This window comes from Ostrea edulis, chromosome 1 (genome assembly GCF_947568905.1).
Source record: "Ostrea edulis chromosome 1, xbOstEdul1.1, whole genome shotgun sequence".
Lineage (NCBI taxonomy): Eukaryota > Metazoa > Mollusca > Bivalvia > Ostreida > Ostreidae > Ostrea > Ostrea edulis.
In genome coordinates, this window is record NC_079164.1 from 70,114,100 (window position 1) to 70,128,462 (window position 14,363).

Consider the following 14,363-nt stretch of genomic DNA (forward strand, 5'->3'; position numbering starts at 1 on the left):
CGTATTGACGCTTGAACAACCGCTGTAATAACTCGGAGCTCTATCTAGAACAAATTTTCTAAACCCAGTTTTTATCCACCGCTCTCTCGCTTTTTGTACTAAGCTCTATGTGGTTTTGAACGTAGCGAGTTTAGTACATTATTGAGAATGTCATCCTGACAACTGCCCGGAAGTACGATTTCACGTTATTTCTCGCGAGTCACAAAACGAGACTTTCCGACCCTGTAGAAAATATACAAGTTCTTAGTATTTTAACAATTGTGATTTACAACCAGAATAAGCCCTCAATATATATTAACCTATGCGTCCATTTTTGAAGAAAAATAATTGTGTATTAGATCTACACTGTGATTCTCATAACGTCAACATCATAACGTAAGCATCATGACGTTATGTAGTTTTCATGCTGAAATACAACACCCAAGTTTAAACAATTGTAAAACGAAAACTAGTAAAGATATTGTTATAAAATAATTTGTTCTATTAACCTATAAATCTTAGAGCATCAACTGTGAAAGTCTCATTTATTTTGGCGAAAGGGCCAATTTCAGTACTTTGTGGCACACAAAATGTTGGTGTTTTAATTAAAATGTTTTCCTAGAAAATATTTAACTAGCACGATACAGTGAGACACCGGGCTAATTATTGTTCTACGTCCCTCCCGAGAATATTTCACTCATATCGAGACGTCACCGCTGTCGGTAAAGGGCTGCAAATTTTAAGGCCTACGCGCTAATGGCCATTGAGCAGGGAGGGACCTTTTTCGTGCCACACCTTTTGCGGTCTCATCCGAAGGACCGCGCCATTTAGTCGCCTCTTGCGACATGCAAGGGAATATTAATTGAGAGCATACCTACTATGAGCGTTTCGTATAAAGAGGGAACGATGATTGCCGAACATTTGTAAGTCATAATTATGTTCACGAGTCTTTCAGATATGACCTTCGATATGGAGGCCACTGTCGCAGCAGGCGTTAGCACGATAAAGAACCCTCATTATGACGACCCTGAGCGCTATTTATAGCAAAGATCGCGCATCACTGATAAGACCTAATTATAGATAGGATAAAGATAACGCGCAGCCTCGTTATCAAATGTAGTACAAACATTGGACAGCGTGTACTACATTCCTAATGGCCACGCCGATATCAAAAGAAAAAAAGCTAACACACGGTGCAACAAGACACTGCTGTTATGGAATATGCAACAGTGACAGTAGATATGCTGATCGAGAATATATGACTGGGGTTTTTTGGATACCATTTCCAAAACCCAAGAGGAATCTGGAAAAATGTCAGCGATGGGCGCGTGTGTGTGGCAGGGAATATTTTACCGTTGAAAAGGTTACAAGATGGACATACATATGTAGTAAACATTTTGTGGGTGGAAATGGACCGACAGCAGAACATCCTGATCCCATTCCAGCAACTCTAACGCCAAATCAGGTATAAATTCAAACCATATATTTGGGGGGGGGGGGGGGCATAAATCAGACTGCACGTTGAATAGTATTCATGTCTTTTATAGTTTTCAAGTTTTATTTTTTGCCTTTTTGTTTATTATGTCCAAAAACGATGGGTTATTAAAACAAATTTACGGTGGCATATAAACACCCCTAAATATGTATAAAAAAAAAAAAATTTTAAAAAAATAATGAAAATTTAATGGTTTGTATCTACATGTACCAGGAAACAAATGTTCTTAAGAAGTCTCAACAAGAGCCATAATTTCAAGCCAAAATATGTTTTTGTGAACAAAACAAACGAGTATTTTTTCAATTTACAATATTATTTTTAGGCGGAAAAATTCTCTAGGAAAAGGAAACCACCCACTCCACGGAGCAATCCTGTTTCTAAAAGAATGTTAAAGGACGTGTCAGAAGCATTACTATCCTTACAAGATGAGGCAATACCTTCAACTTCTACTAGCACTTGTGATATGCATCGTGGCCATATTAAGGAGAACAGAACAAATATAGTCAACCATGATCAGTCTGACACTATATGTACTGGGACCGGGTCTGATATGAATCAGAATGTAAGTTCTTTTTTCAGTTTCCTGAAACCTGCAAAATTTTGTCCATTTTAAGTAAAGCATACCTGCATTCATAACATCAAAAGGAGTTACATGTTAATTGTACCATTTTTGAATGACATTCGTAGATATTCACATTTATAAACTTTCTTCAGTTTAAACAAATATCTCGAATATAATATTCTTGACACTCATTTTATGTCTTATTTTTGTATATTTTGTCTGAAACTTAAGGATTTGTAAAGACTAAAATTTTCATTAAATATGTCTCATAACTTTTGAATGACACATGTACATTTGCATTTCTCAGGAACATGTCAAACAGGAGCAGACCCAAAAGAACGCAATTCATTGTGCAACACAAATACAAGATTGTGGGACACAAACTACTTTTCATTGCAGTGATATTCTTGCCAATAAAATTGAGAGAAGGCTGAGGAAAAATGAAGGGCATTCAAAGCAAAAGAGTCCGCAAAAACAGAACACCAAAAACAAGTTTGATTACGAGCAATTGGCAACAAAAGGAAAACTTTTTAAATTTTACACAGGTTTAAATGTTGAACAATTTAACCACTTTTTTAAGGTCTTGGAAAATGCCGGAGGTGTATATGAACTGAAATATTGGAAAGGAAATAAAACAAAATCACCAAAGAAAAGGCGAAACGACTCAAAACAACGACAAACCAAACTATCGACAAGAAATCAGTTATTATTGGTCCTTATGAAGTTAAGGCATAGGTTTCCAAATAAAGATCTTGCATACAGATATGGAGTAAGCATCAGTACTGTCTCTTCAACAATTAACACTTGGATTCAATATTTATATAAAGTTACTGGTGGTATTCGTAAAAAAATGTTTCCATCTAGGGCTTTAATTCAAAAACATTTGCCTGCTTGCTTTAGGTCCTTCAAAAATGTCCGTGTGATAATTGATTGCTTTGAGATATTTACTCAGTCATCACGGGATTTTGCTGAGCAAGGTAATATGTATTCCTCGTATAAAAATAATCCAACATTGAAATGTTTGGTTGGTGTTGCACCTACAGGAGCAGTTACATTTTTATCAGATGTATATGAGGGAAGTATATCAGACAAGGAGATAACTGTAAAGTCTGGTTTGGCTGACTTGCTTAATCCTGGAGACTTGGTGATAGCGGATCGAGGGTTTTTGATTCGGGATATACTGAACCCAAGAAAAGTAGACCTTAACATTCCACCATTTCTTTCAGGAAGAGATCGACTAACCCCTCAAGAAGAAATATTGACAAAACGCATTGCACGAGTACGCATTCATGTGGAACGAGCAATTGAGCGCATGAAAAAATTTAAAATAATAGGAACAACAAACCTCTTAGTCTCAAACCAGTAGCCACAGAAATAGTGCATATAATTGGATTTCTAGTCAATTACCAAAGTCCACTTGTAAAATGAGCATTGAACATTAAACTTGATAAAATAATTCTAAATTTATAAATGAATTCCAGCCTGACCTTGCATTCATTAGAGAAGTATCTTTTTGTTGCATGATTTTTTTCTTCAGTACATTTATTGTGGTTCAGATGATTGGGCTAATATCTGCTTGATTATTATAGTTCGTCTTTTACTGCCTTTGTTTTCTTTTGACCACTTGTTTGGGGGGGGGGGGGGGGGGGGGGGTTGAGATCTCACTAGTTTAACCCCACCACATTTCATGTGCCTGGCCCAAGTCGGGTATTGTGGTCACAAGTTTGTCTGTATTTTTGTGTTAAATGTTACGTAATGTACATGTACATTTTGGTAATATTCATGCAAGAGCGACTAAAATTTTACATATACACGTTTTATTTATTTGAGCAATTTTCACAAGGAGTGAAGTTCCACCCTTATGGAAGGCCTTTTGGAGACCTCTAGATTTGTGGATTGAGTGTGGTCTCTGAAACTTACAAATGTAGTCTATATCTTTTCACACATTGTGAAAGTGTGACACTGTTCAAAACCAATAAAAATCTGAATCTATAATTATTTTTTTTGCTTTTTTATGTACAAAAATACATGTAAATGAAGAAGTCAAGACATTTGATATATCATATGTGTATCTCATACAAAATAATAACATTATTTATTTTACTCTTTATCATTATAAATTGCAGGTGCATGTATGAATATTTGCACTGATGAACACTTGCAATATATACATGTATTTAAAGTTCTACTGGCAAGAGTTTTCTTGGAATCCTCATTTCTAGGTATTCCGGCATCATACATTTATGATGAAATAAAATTAATTTATCTCGGAGATCATGCCAATATTCTCCATCAAAATGGATTCTCTGAATCAAAGTTTTTGCACTAGACCAAATTACAAAATCACAAAATTTCACATTACAAAGTCCCATTTGCATTTGAACCTGAGCATAGTACTTATGGGTTTTTTTCAAAGACAGGATACCATTTTCTATTGTATAACACAAGTTAAATCGTTGACACGGCTTTAGACTCTCTATACATAATGGGTCTTTGTCTTTCAATACTAATGGACATTTTATTTCCAAAACACCAATAAGATTATTGTTAGCATCATAGATTAGTCCATCTGGGCTACATCCTAATTCAGGGTACTCGGGATTTATCCAGAAACCACTTTTTCTTGTTGTTTCATTGTTTCCCTTACTCAGATTAACATATTGCGTAAATGCATTATCTTCATTTTCTTGTCCATACTTTAAACTTTTCAATTGGGGAAGCTTTTTGCCCCATAGAATCCGCTCCAAAAGGTTATATTTAGCCCTTAGGCTTTTAACACTACTGACTTCCTTTGCTACAGATGCAGTTATTCTACAATTGCGACTGCTGTGCCACATAATAGATTCAGCCTGTCTATCAGTGTTTGGGACTTCATAAGGTTCAGATGCATCTTGTTTGATCAAATTCAAAGAATAATTGGTTCTTTCATTTAAATTTTTAATGTCAACCACATAATCACTATATTCAATTTCTAATATTTGGTCAAACATACAATATGATCCAGAATTTGGCAATGTAGCAATAAATTCATTTGCAAATTTAGTTTCATCCAATTTAGTAGTCATAGGATTATAATTTCTGTACCTATCCGCTTTTAACTTTTTGTTGTATGATGTGGAATAACATGGCTGAGGTTGCCTTTTAGCCTTCCGTCCTACATTCCATGTACATAGCTTGCTAGTGCAAGCATCCGGATCGTATCCAAACTGTAATGTGTAATCCTCCAAAGCAAATAATAACGAAGCTATATGGTTACATCGTCCCATTGCTGAAGCTTTACAATCACACGAGGCATCCAATATTTTCCCAGATGGAGATCCCAAAGTTAAAGTCACATGATATAGCTTTTGTTGAGTGTATGATGCCATCACAGTTGATTTGACAAAAAAGTATTCACCTTTTGCAATACTCTTAATATCTTTTACATGGCCGCTGGCAAAATATTGACGTCCTTTCACCATCGGTTTTGAAGTATTGAAGTCTGTCAAATTGTCTTCACTTTCACTATCAGACGTCGACGTTTTACTTTTTTTCTCATATACTTTGGCAGTTAGTATTATATGTTCATATATTCTTCCATAACAGAATCCTTTAGGAATACTCCCTGAAGGAAATTTTTGCCAACCACTTGTAGGTAAAAGAGGTATCATATCAGCTGATGATTTACTGCGGGCAGTGGATAACACCTCTCGTACTTTCTCCTCGTACCAGATTCCCCCATCCACAGAAATTATGATGTCTGTGTTCTTGGACTCTATGCATTCTAGGCACCTAAAAAATTGACAAATGTAATTTCTAAGCATATGCATGAATGGCGTGCTGATATGTATGCTTATATATTAGGTGTTTCAAGAACTTTTAAGAAGGCCACTGTTTGAATGTTTTATTTCATATAAAGTATTTTTTATTTGCAGTAGATCTGCTGTAATTTAATTGACAAAGGAGATTACCATTTACATACACATTTGTAATCGACCACTATATGTCAATAATTTCAAATAACAAGAATTGAATATATTCATTTACAACCTAAGACAATTAAGCCTCTAGCAAAATCGTCTTGACCCTCCCACACCCCCCTTTTTTATTCGCTACACATGAAAATGTATGCAATGAATCGCTGACAGAACGATACTCCCGTGGTAAATGAATTAAGATATAGTTTTAAGACGTATTTTTACCAATCATAATTATAATATATACGGATGATGAACAATAAATCGTGGTGTACAGCGTGTATATACATGGGATGAAAATGTACGCATGTGTTTAAGTGTTTCTTACCTTTTGACTAATTCGGGTTTTGTACCCGCTTGTAACATTCCCCTGCATTCTAACCATCGCTTCAGTTCAACGACTGAATGTTCTGACACATCAGAACAACGAAACTTCGCTCCAGGAACATCAGTTTCCTCTAACTTTATAGAATAGATTTTGTCGGACACTGCCATTGTTTGTACTACACTTTCACTTTCGCGTATCACGTGATTACACACCACACGATTTATGACGTAGCGTACGATCTACGCTATTTGTGGTACTTATCCTACAGCTGAGTGAAAAATTCGCGACGGTACGTCAAACAAAAAATATTAGGATATTTCTTGTTTGCTACGTCGGGGTGTCTATCTCACCCCGATAATATCGATGCGACGTCACAGTTTTTAATATTACGTCATAGCGTATATTATGGTGAAGTGGTGGATGAAAGGTGAAGATAATGAACAGTGATCAATCTCATAATTCCAGAGTGCCATGAACGGCCTAACAATCGGTATGAAACATATCATACAGCATTTGACCTTTGATAGGTTGTATTGCCAAACTAGATCGTTATAACGACCATAAAATTTAATACTGGCTGTAAACGCGACTGTAGAAAACCTCTGCACATCGTATTAGAAATATGTATGATTGATTGTGTCTTGCTTAACGTCTCGCTCGAGCATTTTTCACTCATATGAAGACGTCACTAAGACCGGTGATGGGCTTCAAATCTAGGCCTATGATCAGAGTTTACTGCCATTGAGCAGTGAGGGTTCTTTAGCGTGCCACACCTACTGTGACACCCGTTTCGAGGACCCGTGACATTCAAACTTGATGCCGATGGTTTTAGAAATATGTAGATCTACTAGTATTGTAAATGATAGGAATAAATATTTAAAAATTTATGTTACACTTTATTCAGAGGGAGATACACTTGCCGAACATTTCCTACAAATTTTTATAGTTTTAGTTTTCAACATTAGAATTCTTCAGAAACAGTAAAGCCATATATATATATTATGGATTGATTGATTATTTGAATATTGTTTAACGTCCCTCTCGAGAATATTTCACTCATATGGAGACGTCAGGGCTGCAAAATTTAGGCCTATCCTCGGCGCTTATGGCCTTTGAGCAGGGAGGGATCTTTATCGTGCCACACCTGCTGTGACACGGGACCTCGGTTTTTGCGGTCTCATCCGAAGGGCCGCCCCATTTAGTCGCCCTCTACGACAAGCAAGAGGTACTGAGGACCTATACTAACTCGGATTCCCACAGGAAAATATATTATGGATTGTTACAGATGTTCCTCAATCGTTGAAATGTCTATTGTTCAACATTACAGTAAAATTTGGACTTAGGTAGATTTTAAAATGCTGCATGAAAAACCAGGGAAATAAAAAAAAAATTGAAAGTGGGAACCCTCTTTCCAAACCATTCCCTTAAATATAAAAGCTTTCATCATCTTGATTTTTAAGCCTTGGCAAAGTGCCTGTTCCTATATTAAACAAAGTGATTACATTTCTATATATGTTGTCATATTGCCACATGTATGTGGAATCTTAGGGGATGCTTACTCCTCCTAGGCCCTGATCCCACCTCTGGTGTGTCCAGGGGTCCGTGTTTGCCCAACTATCTATTTTGTATTGCTTGTGGGGGTTATGAGATTGATCACTGTTCTTTATCTTCACCTTGCATTGAAGCACCATTTAAACTGTTGTGTACATCAAAAATACAATTTGCTAGATTCCAGTAGTAAGAAACATGCATTTAAACATGATCGCTACCCGGAGTTTTGCCCCCCCCCCCCCCCCCCCCCCGAGTCCCCACATGCAACGATATTGGCCTGTACCACTTGGTCATCATAATATCCCTGCAGAAAATGTAAGCATATATATGTAAGGGTTAAGTAGATTACTTCTCTGGCGCAGTCCCCTTTTTGAAAAATCTTGGATACACCAATTAACTTTAATCCCCCTCCCTTTCTCATTACTGTTAATTTTCTGAGAATAAATTATATTGGCACTGATAAGCAAGAAAACCAGACACAATTTCATTGAGAGTATTGTAGGAATTGAATTATTCACATCATCAAGCCGTCTTCTGACAGTTGATTGACTTATTGACAACATACAATGTGGTGCAGAGTAAAATGCAAATATACATAATACTCTAAAATCTGTTGATCCTTTTAGCTTTTGTATGCCTTTCATTCCATTTAGATTTATCCCCACATAATGCAGATGTTGATGGATAACCTCTTGTAACACATTGTTTGTCTAAAGTGTTATGTTTTAGATATGTTTTGTAATTCATATTTTTCAAGTCTTATAATAGCTAACTAAGCTTCAAATACGAGGCCATATTGGAAAGACGTTTTTACATTTAAAATTTGATTTACAAGAAAGCAATGTGCTAGATTCGTCCTGTCTGTTCCTGGTGAAAACTTTTAGCTACATGTATACGTACGACGCACCAAAGTCGAGCTACCACTACTGAAATAATATTTTGTTAGTCACCCGATTGATTAATTGATGTTTTCCGCCATACTCAACAAATTTTCAGTTAACTGGTGGCGCCGTTTTTTATTGGCGGAATAGAGAACCCAGATACAATGCACCTGGGACCACCGACCTTCCGAAAGTAAACTGGGAAACTTTCTCGCTTACCTACGCGAGCGAGATTCGAACCCACGCCGACCAAAGGTAAGGGGCCGTGTGATTTTGAGTGCGATGCTCTAACCACTCTGCCACGAGGCCTTCTTAGTCACCAAACACACAACTATTAACCCTCGAAAGCCTATACAGGCACACAAGATCTTTCACTCAAGGGGGCTGGGTTGTAGCAGCCAATTTCGACATTTAATTTTTTCCACCAATTTGTACACGTTATCGCGTGTTACGTCGTAGTTTTAAGGGCACATATATTTCTTGTGTATGTACGAGCTCGCTGGGAAGAATGTGGGTATGTTGCTGTTTCTCTGGACATTGTACTAAACTGCTGTTTTCTAGAGAAACTACATATTCGTTAAGACAATGATGAACACTAGCACATTCCATAGATGGAAGGTGATGACAACGAACAGTGACCAATCTCACAACTCCTATAAGCAATGCAAAATAGATAGTTGGGCAAACACGGACCCCTGGACACACCAGAGGTGGGATCAGGTGCCTAGGAGGAGTAAGCATTCCCTGTTGACCGGTCACACCCGCCGTGAGCCCTATTTCCTGATCAGGTAAACATAGTTATCTGCAGTCAAAATTAGTGTGCCAAGAACGACTTAACAATCGGTATGAAACACGTCAGACAGCATTTGACCCAATGATAGGTTGTATTGACGAACTAGATCGTAATAACGACCATAGATTTGTTTCTTTTCATTATGGACGGTGGCCAGTACAGTCTTTGTTAATCTTAATGAAGGTTTCCACTTACCTAACCACTTAAGCTGTCTTCCGACGACAATTCATATTCCCTATATTTTAGTGACCATTTAGAGATCCGAAATTCGAAAGCAACTCCAACAGAAAGAATGGATATCGTTAATCCGATTTATTGATTGCAATTTTTCAGTTATCTGGTGGCGCCCAGTTTTTTATCGGTGGAAGAGAGAACCCAGATACAATATACCTGGGAAGAGACCACCGACCTTCCGAAAGTGTACTGAGAAACTTTCTCACTTACCGGCGCGAGCTAGTTTCAGTACTAAATTTATCAAGATTTACACTCGCATTATTCACCATAATTAGGAAATGGCTCTAATTGGAATTGTTAACTTAGATTGATTGATTGTTTAACGTCCCACTCGAGAATTTTTTCACTAATATGGAGACATCACCATTGCGGGTGAAGGCCTGAAAAATGTCGGCCCTTGCTCACTACACAGGGACTTTATAAAAACACAGATACAAACAGAACAATAAGGGGGTAAGATACACAGCACTAATGCAGATGGGAAGCATAACATGCATATATATACAGGGACTGTATAAAACACAGATACATTTAGAAGAGTTAAGGCTTAAGGTAAGATACACAGCACTAACAGAGTTCGAAAAGTAAAATTTGACGGGTGACAATGATAGTTTCGATTAAAGATTTAAGACTTAGTCAGACAGAGTCGTCCACTTATGCTTCATACTTAGATATCTTATTGAAAGTAGACATTAACGGCAAACTGACAACTCAACTGTATGACAAACGGGATGATTTCAGCTTCTCCATCGTCAACTTCCCATATTTATTTAGCAATATTCCATTATCACCTGCATATGGTATTTATATATCTCAACTGCTTACTCCTCCTAGGCACCTCTGGTGTGTCCAGGGATCCGTGTTTGCCCAACTATCTATTTTGTATTGCTTGTAGGAGTTATGAGATTGATCACTGTTCGTTATCTTCACCTTGCATATGCAAGAGCTTGTTCTGCGTATAGTCAGTTAAGCTACTGACAAACAAGTTGATGGTACAGGGGTTTCAACAGTCCCGATTGAAGTCAGCATTTCTCAAATTCTATGGTCGTTATAACGATCTAGTTCGTCAATACAACCTCGCATTGGGTCAAATGCTGTCTGACGTGTTTCATACCTATTGTTAAGCCGTTCTTGGCTCACTGATTTTGATAACTCCGTTTACCTGATCAGGATATAGGGCTCACGGCGAGTGTGACCGGTCAACACGGGGTGCTTACTCCTTCTAGGCACCTGATCTCACCTCTGGTATATCCAGGGGTCCGTGTTTGCCCAACTATCTATTTTGTATTGCTTACAGGAGTTATGAGATTGATCACTGTTCGTTATCTTCACCTGGCCTTGCACTTGCAGGAGATGCTGGAGTCTAAATGAGCTAAATGTACAATTTACTTCCCCACACCAATTTAGGATATAATTTGAGAATGAAAAATTTCTGACATCATTTGGCAGAGGAATCCAGAGCTTTGCTGCCTCATATTTGAAAGATGTAAAACGTATACGGTACCAATTTTGATGCACCAGATGCGCAATTCGACAAATAATGTTTCTTCAGTGATGCTCAAGCCCAAATTTTGGAAATTCCAAATAACAATAAACTTGTAAGAGCTAAAAGGAAAACTAGATTACTAAAAACTGGAGCCAAATTCGTCCAAGGATATGAGTTATGCATGAGGGAGATAATCCTTAATTTTGAAATGAATTTCTAAATTTTATCCTAGCATTTTAAATTTACATCCCTATTTCAAGCTAGTAACGAAGCTACTCGACTGTAGAGACCCTCGGAGACTAACAGTCCACCAGCAGAGGCCTCGACGCAGGGGTCGCAATGTAAAACTTAAACGTAAACTTTTACTTAAACCTGATCCCACCTCTGGTGTGTCCAGGGGTCCGTGTTTGCCCAACTATCTATTTTGTATTGCTTGTAGGAGTTATGAGATTGATCACTGTTCGTTATCTTCACCTTGCACGGTACCAATTTTGATGCACCAGATGCGCATACCTGGTTCTTGATTTGGGTATTTCAGCTGTATTTGTGTATCTAAAATCATATGAATGGGTTTTGAAGTCTTGTAGGAAAATTAAACTAATTTTGTTAATGATTTTAAAAGTTTCCAGAGGTATTGTTCGCATTCTCCTGTTTTTAAATGATGGCTATTTTGATTGATTTAAATAAATTTTCATACGTGCTTTTGTAAACATCATTAAAAAAATCTTAAAGCTCTTTCCTGTATCTTTTCCATTTTGGACCTTTCCGCGGGTATCAAAATTTTTTACCCTGTGACCTTTGAGTTTGGCCCAAATTTTAAAAACTATCCTTCCTAATAACTTTAGAACAGTGAGTACTAAAGCTTTGATATTTCACATGACTATTCCTAGTGACAAGACCTTTCCGTGGGTACCAAAACTGTTGACCTTGGAGTCTGACCTACTTTTTAAAAAAAAGAACAAAAAACCTTGTTAATAACTTTTTAACAGTAAGTGCTAGGCCTTTTATAGAACTTATGAACTACAGAAGTTAGAGTATCCCTATTTTAAAACGTGCTACAAATATTGAGCGCTTCCATATTTATTTCCTTATTCTACTGGTACCAAGATATTTATCCTTGTGACCTTGGCCATCTTTGGAATTGGCCATTATCGGGGGCATTTGTGTTTCACAAACACATCTTGTTGAATAAATAAAATGTGCCAATTCGTTTCTTCTATCCGTGATTTTACGGGGGGAAAATGTAGTCTCGAATCAACCTTAAGGAAAATTCAAGAACGAGGCATTACAATTAGGTTTATAAGCAATCGCACATTCTGACCGCCGCGGTGGCCTAGAGGTAAGAGCGTTCGCTCCGCATGGGGATGGCCGGGGTTGGAATCCCGGCCGCGACAGACTTAAATCATTAAAACAGGTAGTGGCAGTTTCATCGCCTAACACTCGGCATGAGTTGTGAATGTCACGGGTCCTTGGAGATGATCTTAAAAACGGATGTCCTGTGGCACGCTAAACCCTCACTGCTCAACGACCGTAAGCGCCAAACATAGGCCTAAAGTTTGCAGCCTTTCATCAGCAATGGTGAGGTCTCCATATGAGTGAAAAATTCTCGTGAGGGACGTGAAATAATATAAAATTAATCAAATACATAAAAAAATATTGATATAATGAAGGTGACTCAGGTGAGCGATGTGGCCCATAGACTTCTCGTCATAAACTATAAGCAGTTACTGATTTGCACAAACTCTTACTGGCTGGTCTGTGGGACATAAGATCGTGAATTGGAGTTCTCTTTACGACTCCATCTTGGGAAGTTTCTTGCTGAAATTGGAGACTGACTCAAAATGACTTTGATTAACTCCCAGGGAGGAGGAAATATGCTGAGTTTTCAACCTCTATTGCTCCTCGTCTAGCTTAACAAACAGCTCAAGGGCTGGACAGGCATTATCCCGCTATACGGTTATTATCATGGAGATGCTGGTCACACTCCTAGCGACAAGACTTTGTCGTTCAGAAGTACGTGGATTGATTGATTGATGTTTCTCGCCACACTCAACAATTTCTCAGTTATCTAGTGGCGCCCAGTTTTTTATTGGTGGAAGAGAGAACCCAGATACAATGTACCTGGGAAGAGACCACCGACCTTCCGAAAGTATGTCTTTAGGTCTGCAGCCCGGTGAAAGGTTACTTCCTTTTCCAAACAGAAAGGGCACAGAACTCTCAGGATCCTATGAGGGGCTAGTGCTTAATGCTCCTTTGGTTTCCGCCTTGTGTTGAATTTCTGGGATATCGGAAGAACATTCTGGAAAATCAACATGGAATTGATAGGAAGGTAATGAAGATATTTATTAAGTCTTGATATATCACACCATTATCATAATATTTGTATTGATGACATGTAGCTGCATAACTGTAGCTCTCTGAAAAAATATTGTGACGGAACAGAGAGATACAGATCAACCCCTTATAAAACCCTTTAATTTACGGCACACAAAAAAGCTGCGCACGGTTGAGGTCTGATGTTGTATTCTTGTTTTGCTGTTTCATGAATTTAATATAAAAAAATTCTTAAAAGCGTTCTACTATACTTGTGTCCAAACATACCTTCAAATTTTCATTAAAGCCCAATGTGACCCGAAATCTCAGTTTTGAATGATTTCATGTATTGACGTCGCCATGTTAAGTAGCTGGTCAATTCAATTCTACAGTGACCACGAAGTGTTTTCTCCAGGGAGTGAAAAATCAGCAATGCGTAGACAGTGTGCTTGAAATATTGTTGGTCTTGTCTGGAGGAATTGAAGTTAATCTCAACATGTGTTTATACAGGTTTTTATAGATGTTTGGCGTGTTGACTTATTGTAGATTATTCTTCTTAGATGTAGTCCCATCTGTTTTCATCATTTTGTTGAGCGTCATATTTTAACACTTCATTGTCTCTCAATCGATCAATAACACTGAATTATCTATGACTTTTTCCACTTTGTCTATTAGCAGTACGAAGAGAAACGTTTCTGAAATCACCAAATGACCACTCTTCTTGTTCAAGTACCAGTGATCACAAACAGACCATTTTGGTGCATTGACAGTTCAACTGTGAAAAT

The 14,363-nt window shown here is 37.6% G+C and overlaps 2 protein-coding genes across 2 annotated transcripts; one reads left to right on the forward strand and one right to left on the reverse strand.

Annotated features, from left to right (window-relative positions):
• The first annotated feature begins 1,029 nt into the window (after positions 1-1,029).
• Positions 1,030-3,683, forward strand: LOC125647664 (uncharacterized). Its single transcript, XM_048874441.2, has 3 exons — positions 1,030-1,444; positions 1,797-2,036; positions 2,344-3,683. Exons 1-3 carry the CDS (start codon positions 1,133-1,135, stop codon positions 3,400-3,402), a joined length of 1,611 nt encoding a protein of 536 aa, XP_048730398.2. The 5' UTR covers positions 1,030-1,132; the 3' UTR covers positions 3,403-3,683.
• Positions 3,684-4,213: 530 nt separating this feature from the next.
• LOC125647675 (uncharacterized) lies at positions 4,214-6,568 on the reverse strand. The gene is made up of 2 exons (XM_048874449.2): positions 6,321-6,568; positions 4,214-5,807 (listed from the first exon to the last, which is right to left on the reverse strand). Exons 1-2 carry the CDS (start codon positions 6,485-6,487, stop codon positions 4,214-4,216), a joined length of 1,761 nt encoding a protein of 586 aa, XP_048730406.2. The 5' UTR covers positions 6,488-6,568.
• Positions 6,569-14,363: the final 7,795 nt, after the last annotated feature.